The sequence below is a fragment of the Microchirus variegatus genome (assembly GCF_963457635.1).
Source record: "Microchirus variegatus genome assembly, chromosome: 16".
Classification (NCBI taxonomy): domain Eukaryota; kingdom Metazoa; phylum Chordata; class Actinopteri; order Pleuronectiformes; family Soleidae; genus Microchirus; species Microchirus variegatus.
This window is the reverse complement of record NC_139817.1, coordinates 7,103,545-7,116,653: the sequence shown is the minus strand read 5'-3', so window position 1 is coordinate 7,116,653 and position 13,109 is coordinate 7,103,545. Positions and strand designations below refer to the sequence as shown.

The 13,109-nt window shown below is 41.5% G+C and overlaps 1 protein-coding gene across 6 annotated transcripts in view; it reads right to left on the bottom strand.

Annotated features, from left to right (window-relative positions):
- Positions 1-13,109, bottom strand: part of tns1b (tensin 1b) — a gene marked incomplete at its 5' end in the record, with an annotated part of 155,076 nt that overhangs the window by 32,609 nt on the left and 109,358 nt on the right. For 3 of the 6 annotated variants that reach the window (XM_083902980.1, XM_083902984.1, XM_083902981.1), the window contains 11 exons: positions 515-631; positions 869-934; positions 1,070-1,199; positions 4,001-4,076; positions 6,209-6,269; positions 6,361-6,473; positions 7,509-7,592; positions 8,561-8,625; positions 10,439-10,561; positions 10,668-10,718; positions 10,980-11,151. In XM_083902980.1, the coding sequence (XP_083759106.1) occupies positions 515-631; positions 869-934; positions 1,070-1,199; positions 4,001-4,076; positions 6,209-6,269; positions 6,361-6,473; positions 7,509-7,592; positions 8,561-8,625; positions 10,439-10,561; positions 10,668-10,718; positions 10,980-11,151 (1,058 nt within the window). Of the gene's footprint in view, positions 1-514; positions 640-868; positions 935-1,069; positions 1,200-4,000; positions 4,077-6,208; positions 6,270-6,360; positions 6,474-7,508; positions 7,593-8,560; positions 8,626-10,438; positions 10,562-10,667; positions 10,719-10,979; positions 11,152-13,109 lie in introns of all 6 variants that reach the window. The other 3 variants (XM_083902979.1, XM_083902983.1, XM_083902982.1) reach the window with 1 other exon arrangement.

The window sequence follows — 13,109 nt, the reverse complement described above, 5'->3', positions numbered from 1 at the left end:
CTTAAATGTGACCTCAGTTTGACCCTGATGTGTGGGAGCTTTAAAGTGATAAAAGACTATTAACTCCATTACTTAGACAGAGGCTGAATCTGTTCTGTGTGACACGCAGAGGCACAGACACTGCCTTGTTGAAAGGGGTCAGTTTCTGACAGAATAGCATCCCAGCTTCCTCTCAACCACGTTAAAATGCATTTCCACAATCACATGCACGTCTTTTACTAGGTGTCTTACATCTACATGAAACCTGGTGCAGAACTTCCTTAAAACTAATTAGACGTACAGATGATTGCAAACACGATATGTGGCTATAAGGGCTGTTCATGTAAAGAGCCATAGTCCTGTAATTAACAGCTTGTTAACTTTACAACACACAGGAAGGAGGGCTGTGGGTTTTTCTCAGCGTGTTCTTGTGCAGTTACTGTACGTATATTTTCGTCTGTTATGGCTAAAGGTTTGACATCCAACAACTCCTCGACATTATTCACTATTGGGATGTCAGTGTCCTCGTGCTTACCGTCTGTGGCGTCCTCGCAGCCGGGGCTGAAGTTTTCGTACGAGTCCCAGCGGATCAGAGGATCCTGCGTGTTGTAGTCGACCGAGACGCTCGGCCCGTTTTCCAGGAGATCCATACCTTGGCCAGTAGTACGGAAAAGGGGCAGAGCAGAAAATGTGAATGTCTTTCAATCGCAAAACAATAACAACAAGGAGGAGAATAAGAAATATGAGGTGAGCAGAGCATCAGGGTCAACTTTCTGGCTGAGATGCTTTTGTCTTTCTACTGCATACTGTTCATTAAAGACAACAGTGCCCTTTGATTAAATGCTAGAGGGTAAATATAATGCTTTCAAGCAGACACATTGATCCTTACCATGTATTTTCTCTGGCCCGAAGGAGAAAATAAACTCCACTTTTCCATATTCTGGAAACCTGTCATCTGTAGGAAACGCAAAATAAAACAAGAGCAGTCAGGTTTTAAGGCAGCACATCCCTTGAACACAGTATTACAGTTAGCAGAGGTGCAGCTTTTGTGCAGAGGTTTGCACATTTTTTTTTTCATTCATCTTATTACCTTTGAACGTCTCATCAAGCTCATCTTTCCCAAACACGATGCCCAGGTCATGAATGGCACACGTGTGAAACTGCACTCGGAATATCACATCTCTGCACGGGCTGCGGAAACGCTTGTGGTAGCATTTGAGCTAAAGGGGGAAATTGAACAGAAGGCAACAGGTAAGTCCAATCTTGCATATTGCTCTTATTCTATACCTTGTATATAGTGTTATTTTTTTAGAGAAATGTCATCTACTGTCACAATATTATGTCCATAGACTCACTCTAGTGAAACTCATCTAATTTCAAGCCGAAAGAACGTCATTTTTGTCAAAACTGCTCAAAATAGCTTCTGATCTCCACAGGTACAGAGAGTATCACGTTAGATAGGGATGAAGCTTATATTTACACAACATGTCAGTTCTGAGGGGGGAAAACATTTTCCGGATTCATATTCCCTCTAAGGCGGAGGTCAAAATGACCTCACAGCCGACACACAGACAGTACAGTAAAAAGTACGCACGATAGGAAATGATCTTTGTGGAAGACGAAGCCAAAGATATGACAACTTGATTCACTGCTCGCTCTTTCACCACCCTGGCTCTGAGCTACAAAAAGCATTTAAGGCATTTTATATATATATATATATATATATCCCTTGCGACGTATGGCCTCTTCACGCACACTATTATCCAAACTGCTTTTCCCAGCACATTGGATTTAAAAGCAATGCTGAAACCACACATGGGAAAATCTTCCCCCTCTCTCTCTCTCTCTCTCTCTCTCTCTGTCTGCCTCCTGCTGTTTCCTGGTGTAAAGCCCGGACCTGTTGGGCTTTTTACAAGGACGTCACGTTTACAGGTACTGGAGGAATATATGCCATAACCCAAACAACGTGCACCTCACAAAACCACGACCGTAAAGCATAAATGAAACTGGCAAACTGGAATAATATCCAACTGTTACAATGACAGTGACATAATTAACTACCTCACTTATTTATATCTGTTCCTCAGAGCAGGTAAGAATGAAACCACCAAGTGGGACTGGCTGCTTTCCACATACCTATTTTCTCCTTGTGGAGCCAAATGAGACCAAAACATCATATATAAGACAAAAGTGCAAAGTAAAATATCCTACGGCTTAACAGTACAGCATTCTGGGATACGGTAAACCTCCCACTGAGGGGTCTGTTTCATGAGGAAAACAATGCTGGAGAGCCAACTTTGAAAGAAAAAAAAACAGAAGAAGGAAAACATTCATTTCAGGCTTATGCGCTGCCTTTAGAGCACATTTTAAAAAAGAGTTGATTATCTACAATGTTAAAGGAAAAGAACTTGGCTCGCTGACTTCCCTTCAGCAATGTATTCAAGAATTTAGACTACTTTATGTAAGATATATCACTGTAGGCAGGGGGCATACAGTTCATCATGAGCTAAGCTAAACTAGTGCATAAATGAATAAGTGCAAAAATAAAATGATGTTGCACATGCATATAATAAACCACCACCAAACTAAAGTCCATCAGCATTTTTAAGCTTGCAAGGACACAATGTATAAGGTTGTGTCACTGAGGTGAATCTGAGCAGAGGATTTAAAAAAGTCACATGATTATTTGATCCTGCGACTCCTGTGTGCTGCATTGTAAATTAGTGGTATAATAATAATAATGGTGTGTACGTATGAGCGGTTTCCAGATGTAAAAAGCTGTCTGTTAATGAGATGACGTGGCAAATATATACATTCGTGAGTTATCGTAGACTTAAGCAGGTGTAGGTTTATGAGAGATGTTTTTCCTTCCTTTCCCAGAATGCAAAGCAGTAATGTTAGCAAGTGTCCGACCCCCAAACTGGTCCACGAAAACAGGGCCGCACATGTGGCAATACCTCATATAATCACCCTGAACTGTCCCTTTAAACTGGCTGCTGTAGCTTCATATGACAGTACAGGCATACATCTTTTTTAATGCAAATGCAGTAATTCAAAAACTTGAACTCGAAACCAGACTTGACTAAAATGGCAAAACTGTTCAGAGAAAGAGGAAAACAGACACAATCTGAGAATTTAACTTCTTGGTAGTCACATAGTCCACAACTCAATTAACCGTCACAAACATAATAATACTGCAGTTTTGAAATGCTGGAGCAAACTCTCCAGTTCACATTTTTCCCTGTGTTATCTGAACAATAACAAGCATCAGCAGGCAGCAGCTCAGTCAGATGATGCATTCACCCGAATCCATTAGTCCGTTTTAAATAAAGGATGAGATATGAGTTATGTGGGGCCAAAAACCCAAACAGTATAAGTGCTCTCTTAGAGATCGTCCATGGCTCCACACTGCGTCCACAGGACATCTCATAGATAATGGAACATTAAAAGCCTGAACGACAGTTAAAAACTCTGCAGATCCGTGCAGTCGTTTGGCCTGAAATGCATTAAACCAGTGGTGCTAAAGTTCAACTCGCATTATTACTAAATACAGACATCTGACCCTGACGTTCAACTTGCTTTTATTTGATGTCACGTCATATTAAAAGCGTGCACCAAAAGCTGTTGGAAAGGAAGTCCACAGCCCAATTTGACATCATAGTTTCCAGGAAACATATTGTGTGCTAATGAGGGTCTATAAACTGAGGTATAGGACGCTGGCCAACTGTCTTTCCCCACGTTTTTATGGCCCTATTTTTCTATGAATGGACAGTATGAGGTGCCCGACGCACATGCATGCAATATATAGACTGGAAAAACCAACAGGATTCCCTGAGTAAAAGCAAATACAATAAAAATAGTCCATTCTGTGCACATTTGTGCAAACACTCTTATTGGCATTCAGGGCTAATCATTATTTAGCATTCCATTTTTGTTAGCGGTAGACAATAAACTTTTCCCCCTCTGTTACATGCTTCACACATGAGAAGTAAAAATGTGTTCCGTGTGTTGTTGCTCCTACCAGGATGTCTCCTTTCAGGAGGAGACCAGGTTCAATGGTGATGCAGATGCTCGTCTGGCTGTCGCCCTGGACGTTACTGCGAAAGAGAAAAGACACAACAACGTTAGGTATAATGTCATATAATTTAATATTATGATTGGAGCAAAACATCGCGTGGCCGTAATTCGACAGAGCAGCATATCATGAGATTATGTGAATCAATGTATGTTGTTCTGTGTTGCGACGTGAGGCGGAACCACGATAACTGCATTACGTCGGGGGATTAAAAAGCAGATATTACAGTATGTTGAGGTCTGTGAGTTCAGAGCTTAATGTGAAATAGCAACCCTGGTTTGCTCGGGGGCAAAGGTGCAGTTCATTTCATCTGCGGTTTAACAGTGGACAGAGTGGTGACCATACTGGAGCAGGATAAATAATGGCGGTTGGAGACATTGAAGCCGTGTTTTCCACCAAGCACTACAGCGCTACAGTTTCCGTTTCCAGCCTGGGGTGTGTGGGCCGGGTGTTAATAGCGGCATCAGTTTAAATTTAAATAGTGTGACATTATGCCATCGCGACATAATGTACTGTAGCCTGTAGACTGTAAATTCAAACAAAGAAGAATGTGTGACAGCCGAAGCAGCCAAAATGTCCTCAAAAAGTTCTGCTTTTGAGAAGAAAAATCTGCCAAAGGGGTAAGAAAATATTGTTTGACGAGAATACTTAAAAGGAGCCTGTAAATCTAGACTGTAATGTTCCTTGAATGAGGGAAAATAGGCCAAAATCTGGGTGAGAGTTGTACTCATTACAGTACCAGAAGTGAACACACAAACCCAGAGCAGATAAAGAATCTTCTTTTTGTCATAATGCTAAATAATGTTAAATTTAAATAAATGGTGCATTTTCTCATTTCCCCTGACCGGTCAATGGACTGTAGTGTCTAGCTCCGCCCTTTAGATGGCAGACCACTCTGCTTAGATACTCTAATACCCCATTTGATGTTACCTGTCTGGATGTAACCCCATGCACATGATCTACAGCGCATGTATTAGTGTCTACACGATTGTCTGAGTGGAAGAGTTGGATCAAAGCGTGTAAAAGTGCTAATGGGGAGCATGTGAGAGAAAGCTGGGTGGAATGTGATGTGCGGGGGTTTGACAGTCTGGAAGCGTATGAGCACTCCCGACTGTTTCACACTTTGTTATTGTGTACGTTGTAAAAGTGTTTATTGTATAGACACTATAGTAACAGAGTAGGAACAGTTTGAACGCAGCAGGCAGGACTGTTTACAGTAGTAGTTCTATTTACAGTGGGTAATTATGTAAAAAACAAAAACACAGGAAACTGAACACAGCTAGATAACATAACCCATGTCTGTGGCTACATCAATACGAACATTTTAAAATGAAAATAATGTGTGTCCAGAGGAGCATTTCACCTTCCTACCAGCTGTAATTATTTATTTATTTGATCTGTTCTTGATGTTCTCGTCCTCAGAATAATGGAAAAGTAAGTGCAGGGATTTCTCTTAAAGCACTAAAAGAAAGCATCTTCCTTTTCACAGTTGTTCATGGAGTCACGACGAATAAGAACCAATCAGAAAGTGAATGTGGGAATTTCTGCTCATCCAGACTAAATATGCAATGCGATGAAAGCAAAATGCATTTTCAAACTGATGTGTAGATGCTCCAAATATCTCGATTAGTGTGACAGATGTGTCTAAAAATGAGAAAGCATCTGTGTGGCATTCACACTGTGCTACTTTCAAAAGGCTCTGTAAATGAAGCCTGTATTCCTGCAGCTCTCCCCTTCTCTAAACTCTCCCTCTAAACCTCCCTTCTTCCCAAAACAACAACAGAAAGCCTTAGAATCCATTGTTTCCTGTCTGGCCCTGGGAACCAGCAGGGTCCTCTGGCAGGAAAAGCCTGCAGGCGTCCACACAGATGCCTGTCTGCCTATTTCATTGGCTCTCCGGTCACAAATAACACTGGGAGTGATTGCGGGATCTAAAGTAGGGAAACAAGAGCCTGCAGCTGGGGAGGCTAGATTAATAAAATAATGTGAGTATAAACTGGCGAGAGGGATGATGTGTGTGTATGTTAGGGGGCAGGGGGGTTAGGGGGAAAGCTATAAAGGAAAATCAGGGGTTTTATTATTGCGCCATTAGGAGCTTGCGATCCCTGGAATCTTGTAAAAGCGTTTTGAGCGCGAGAATGTTTTAAGACTTACTAGATCCCAGATGTGTAGACGGGCTGCATGGCCTGGTAGATTTTCAGAAAAGGACGACAACCTGGAAAAGAGAAACACAAACCGGTCAAAAAAAACAACAAAAAAAACAAGGTGCTCGGAAATGTTTATGTGTGGATGAATATGACGCTCACCTCCTTTAGACTCAAAGTTGGGGATGCCGTGCATGATGACATGGTGGAGGAACAAGGGTTTGTTGTTGATCTTGATGTGTCCAGAGAGCAAGCCGCTGAAGTACTCGACATATCTGAATGAGGCAGAGAAGACGTGAACATACAGCCACAAAATATAAACTTTTATGAACATACTTATGAGTATACTCTTAGAAATAAGGGTTCCAAAAGGGTCCTTCTACAAGGGCTGAGGTTCTACCTGGAACCATTTGCTTCTGAAAAACCCTTTCCCGAAGAAACGGTTCTTGGTTCCAGTAAGAACCATTTTGATCCAGAGAACTCTTTAAAACCCCTTTCCTGAATAAAGGGTTTTAAAAGGGTTCTTGGTGGAACCCTTCAAAATGGTTAGTTGTAGTATATTTTTCAGCAAATACACCCTCCTAAACGGTCTATACTGGATCTTTTAAAGATGTACACAGAAAACAGTCACCTAAATCTTCTCCCAACTGGCTCTTTGGAATCTTTGAGTCTCTTTTAGAGTTATTGTTTTGGTTTTTATGGCGTCAAAACTATGAGAGACCTCCTTCCAATAAAATATAAAGCTTTTAACGTCCACATTTTTATACGATACACGACATATAAGCAGTTTACACCATGGCTGAGAATTTCCACTTCAGAAGTACAGTAAAAAGCCAAAGTTTCATACCTCACATACCTGAGAAACCAATCCCATCCACTTTCAAGGTGGGGTTTTCCATATTGCTGCACTATAACATACCTCGTTATATTACGAGGAGAAGCCAGGTGGAGCTAATTAGGACTATGGATGCTACGTTAGCTAAAGTAGCTAAGTCGGTACTAGCTCGCCTCTGGTTATCTAGCACTGTACTCTGCTTTTCACCAATATCAGGAGCCTTCCTGCTGTTTTTATTGGATGGCAACAAAGAAAAGTCCAAATAAATACAATTAATGACGTCTGCTTATTTAAACATGCACTGGTTGTTTAAATAGGCCTTGTGAAGGTGATTATATGGCAGTGTCATGGTTACAGCTTGTTTTGCTGTCCTCCAGTGGCTGAAAAGGTATTCATGCAGCTTTATTTTTAGTTAATTTGAGTTCACTTTGGAGTCACGTCATACTATAGAACACGACGTGGGGTAAAGACTGACCTTTTCTGTGACGGCTGGCCCACAGGAAGCACTTTGTCTTCATAAAAGCGCTTCATGGCGAACCTGTCCAGAGCCTGGTCCGCACTTGCATTCCAACACAGAGAGGTTTCGTGAGAACAAAAACTTCTAGTATATAATAATATGCATGCACAGCATTTCAAAAGTATGGCTGCAAACACAGTACGGCTAGGTCATTCCATATTAAGCATCTGAAAAGACTGCAGAAATGACACTACACACATGTACCAACACAAAAGTGGGTCAGTCATGCACCTGGAACAATATACAATGAGAAATCAGGAAGGATGACCTAAGTAGAAATACACTAGATCTCATTACATATTAATAAAAATATTGAATATAAAGTGATGGTGTGTGTCCAACAGCTAATGCAGACTAAAGAGTTCATATGAGGCTGCTATTTCTGTCCAACCTGCATCCACACAATAAGAAAATCATAATCCATGATTCAGTATTTGACATAAAATCTATTTCTATATGGTGATTATCATATTTGTTTTATGATCTGGGTTCCACCAAAGCCTTAGACTGCTTTAAACATTGTTCCTCTACTGTAAAAACAACAGGGAGTCATGCGCTTCTCTTTGTTTGTTTTTTTCCGATGTCCTATTTTGGTGTGTCTAAAAACAACTAACATAATAAATATACAGAACAGTCGTAGTCTTATGATGCAGTGACATTAGTGCTAACTCATTGCTTTCTGCTCACAATTATGATATCAAACTGTTGACTTTGGATTTCTCCAAAATAAAATTGTTGTTGACCCAGTCTCATGTTCCACCGCTTCTTTTTTCTGTTCAGCACATCTGATTATTATTATTTTTTTATCTTTTGGTCTTATGATGAACACCACCACTTTATCTAGTTTGTCCCCATCTCCTTTATGTTTTACTGTTTCCAAAAAAACAACAACAAAGTCATCCTTGTGTCCCTCATGCTCTCGTTCCATTTGGCTTTCTTTCTTTATTCGCGAACAACTGAGCGCTCTGTGTTGCAGCAGATGTTTGGATTGATATCCACCATAGACATACCTGGCTGATATGTTGCTGTAATGCATGTAGGCTGCGACCACCACTCCAGTTCTGCCTCGGTTGCCCTGAAAAGACAAGAGAGAGTCAACTACGGGAACTAAAATGTCCAAGACTTAAAGACTTACAAAGTTTTCTTCTCTTGCTCTCCACTGAAACCTGGTGTTTACTCATTGCGTGACCTGTTTGGGTTCTCGTCTTCCTATAACATCGTAAGTGCCTCGAGATAATTGTGATTTGGCGCTGTACCGGTAAAACAATTTGATTTGATTTGACATTATCTGAATTGATTCGATAAACAGTTCCCTTTGTGTTGCAAATTAAGTTTCAGTGCTTTCATAAACACGGTTCACCGTGGCCAGAACGTCACTTAATTCCTTTGATCTATCTATCTATCTATCTATCTATCTATCTATCTATCTATCTATCTATCTATCTATCTATCTATCTATCTATCTATCTATCTATCTATCTATCTATCTATCTATCTATCTATCTATCTATCTATCTATCTATCTATCTATCTATCTTTAATTCCCCATGTCTATTTAATACTTAATAGCTTTTAATTAAGGATATTACTGGACTAGCGCTGTGAAACTCGAGGGTTGTCTTACCACTAAAATCCAAAATGCAAAAATAGAACCTGCGCTCATAACAAAACAGTCTGACCTTAGCGACACAACAGTAAACACTACAACACCATGTGTGAACTGTCGCGTTACATGTTGACGTGTCTGGTGATGTAAAAGCTGGACGCACACGGCACAGATTCAAACTGGAACAATCGATGTCATATGGTTGTCGTCGTAGTGCTTTGTATCACAAAATGTATGTTTTTGTTTTCCATCCCAGTGTCTCTGAGTGCAACTTGAGATAACCCGATGACATCATCGGGTTTGTGTTTTCATGGGCTGCGGAGCAAACCTCACATCCACTAAGTTTTATGTGCAACATCGGTGGAGGACGTCTTTCAAAAACACTTTTAATATCACTTCCAGTCATAAAAAAGTATGTGTTACTATAGCAACAACCTAATCTTAAATTCCATTCTTTTCACCCATTCATGCATCTATAAGGCAAGGGCCACTGTGGCAAATGAGTGCGTTCCGCGTTATAAATACTGCGGCCACTTAGGAACAGCGTGGAGCCCAGTGGAAATGATTTGTTGATATGTGGAAACCCAACACGGGGCCCGCTTCCTTAGTGACCACCACAACTTCATAGCCTCGCTCTCATCACCAGTGTTGCTCAACTATGAGAAAAATAACACCAGTCGTTATGGCAGCCGACTTGTTTGTAAACTCCCTGTGGGAACATCTTGGAATGAGGCAAGGAGTGCTCAGGACCCCGTGGTTAATTCCTACGTTGCAGAACACAATCAGGAGCACGGTGGGGTTAACGTGAAAATGATTAGGTAGTACATTTGGGACCCTGGGCTTAGTAGTGTTGCTTGAATATACCTCTTTTTATGGTTTGTGTCAACATACATAGGGGCCAGATGAGTGTGGCTTGCCACAAGGGTATAATGTGATGCAAGTAAGTTTGGGTAACAACAGGAAAATACTGATCACTTGACTTTTTATGGCTGTGTTAAGGTAGAAGGCTAAATAAACACAAGTAGCAATGATGAGTGGCATGTTTTACCTCCATAATTTGTGTTTTCCTAACCCTCATCCAGCAAAAGCGGATTCACAAACACACAAAGAGACACACACTCACACACACACACTCTCACAGACAAACACTCCACCCTCAATGTCAGTGCTGTGCTCAGCGAGGATGTCATTACATCGACACAAACAACAAGGAAACAGCTGCAGCCTGAGGGAGAGAAGTGAAGAGCATGAGAGAGCACCCTCTACTGTCTGCAGACTTCACCTTGTTGTGTATGACCACCACGTTGTGGCTGTCCGCGGTCAGCCAAGTGTCCATAGCCTTGCAGATGCTGCAGATTTTGTCCAGGGCTGGCGCGTGGTGGTCAGGCCAGCCGAAGTCCAACACCTGAGGACAGAGGAGGGACGGAGAGAGAGAGAGAGAGAGAGAGAGAGTTCACACTGACTGATGCTCATTGAACACAAGGGGGGGAAAGAGAAGAACAACGCTTTACCTTTGGATTAAGTTGGCTGATGTCGTAGCGCTTCTCGCTGAGGTTGAAGAGCTAAAGTAAAAGGAAAAAAAGAGATGTAAGAAATAGAATAGACTGTGCACAGAGCACTAATATGACAGATTCATACTGTATGGTTTGAATCTGTCCTCGTGCATGTGCATATGGTCGGAACTGAGGAGAAGCAGCTGAGGATCATCTGATGTGTGCAACTCCAATTAACTGATGTTCCCGTCTGATCTTATACTGTCTGCTTCACTTAGTTTTCAGAAGTTGTTTTCTATATTTCTGCCAGGATGGAGCAGGAAACCGTACCAGGTAGTTGTGGCCGTGTTTCGAGCGCAGCATGGAGGCGACCTCCTGCAGGTTGGCGGCATAGCTCTGCTCGTCCACGCTGCTGGGGAACGAGACGGAGATGATCCTCTCTGTGATGTAGATCAGGTCCAGCTCGTAGCTCTCCTCCAGGGCCTGCAGCAGACTCGCGCTCCTGTCACAGAGGGGACACGGAGGAGCATTTAGCTCTTCACTTCTGTGCGGAAACAAAGCCACGGCTCAACGGCAAAAGATAGAATGCATTTAATACCTAATGTGAAGCAGCACATGTGATTCTTATACACGTGCCTGTGTTGAGCAGACCAGCTGGTGGGTGAACTCTTTAGCATACCAAAGAACCCAAGTACCTAAATTTAGCAGCTTTTATCTAATAAAGAAGTCGTTTCATATGCAAGGAGAAGATTTTGAACCCTGATTATAGGCTCATTCACTATGACTCAGTTAAAAGTGTATAGTGATTTATATTGGGAAAATAGGGCTGAATGATATTGAAAAAACAACAGCATTGTGATATTATCATCATTTCTTAGCAGACGATTTGAGACGCTCTATTCTGAAAGATTCAGTCATTCTAGAACGATTATGGGTGATTATATCATCTGAAGAGAAAATAATGATTAAAAAAAAATCAACTAAACATGCAGCAAATTGCATCTTATATTTAGTCAAATCGTCACACTCTTCCCGGGAGCCGACAAGGAAAAATATCCTTATATGGAAAAGGCTGCACACGCACATAAACACGACATCAATGATGCGTGGGTGAGTGATGGTGGCTGTTGTGTTTGTGTCTCTCAGACCTTTATCTGAACAAGACCTAGACTCTGAAAACAACCAGTCTGAAAATCCTCATCTGTTCGGAGTTCTGGACTCTGAAATGATTCCCCTCCGCTAAGTCATCCATTCCTGGTTGCAAGTTTTATATTAAATCTTCAAGATGGTCGAACAGTGATTGTGCATGCCATATGTGCCTGCATGCCTGCCTTGAGCCAGACTCCTGCATGGGTTTATTTTTTTGCAAAAAAAACCCATCTGCACCTGCACATCTCCCTCTATATACTGAACACAAACGATTACCCCCGCAAGACAAATCCAGATTGGCCCCAAAAATGTTAACATATGTCCCATGACCTGACCTGTAATCAGCGATTAATCATGAGCCTACAGTACATGCTGCATAAATGGCTTTATTTTTAGTTGTAAACAGACTATACTGTAAATACAGACATCCACCGAGGCTCTCGTAATAATACGCATATTTGTGGCGGACTCTGTTTCATGCAACCCTATTTAGACCATGAAAACAGCCAATGGCACAACTATTTATATTTATATTCACAAGTTTTCCAGAAAACACTTTTCAAACGATGTCCACGCAAACTACAATAAATGTTTACGATGGGTTATCTCTGGTCTCCCATGGTGGCCTTTTTTGTGTTTGCCCACATGGGCTTCCAATGTTACTGAAACCATAATGGGACCTGCATTATTTGCCTTTTTAAAGCTCATGCCCACTTAGTACCCAAGTAGCCTCGAGAGGATGAGGGAAGAACCATTTTGATCCAGAAAACCAATAAAAACCCATTTCCTGAATAAAGGGTTTTAAAAGGGTTCTTGGTGGAACCCTCCAAAAGGGTTCTCCTATGAGGACAAGCTGAAAAACCTTATATGGTTCTCCTTAGCACTTTCATTTCTAAGAGTGTAGCTTCCACACTTCGATGAAAAGAGGCAAAATTCCTCAAATTAGTGCAAAAAAATCCTTTCCGAACAGTGTCGGCTCCTGTGTTCTGCTTTTAAAGTTCTCCCCTTCACTGAAAACCTAACATACCGCTTTGATTTGTTGCGTTTTTTCCCAATTTTTGAACGCACAGTGACAGGTTTTTAAATTTCTTTGAGTGAATCTGTAGATCTTGTCTCTTCTAAGACCTTCACGTCTGCCGTCGAGGGAGTGAAGTAACTAAACAAAGGTGGTGGTGGAAGTGAAGAGGGTGTCTGCAGACTGCCGCATATTTCCCACATTTGTCAGCGGTGAGTAGACCCTAAAGGAAATTGCTCATGTGTCTGGGAGAGAAGATCGCAGCAGACTTACCATACAAAACACGGTAACCTGCT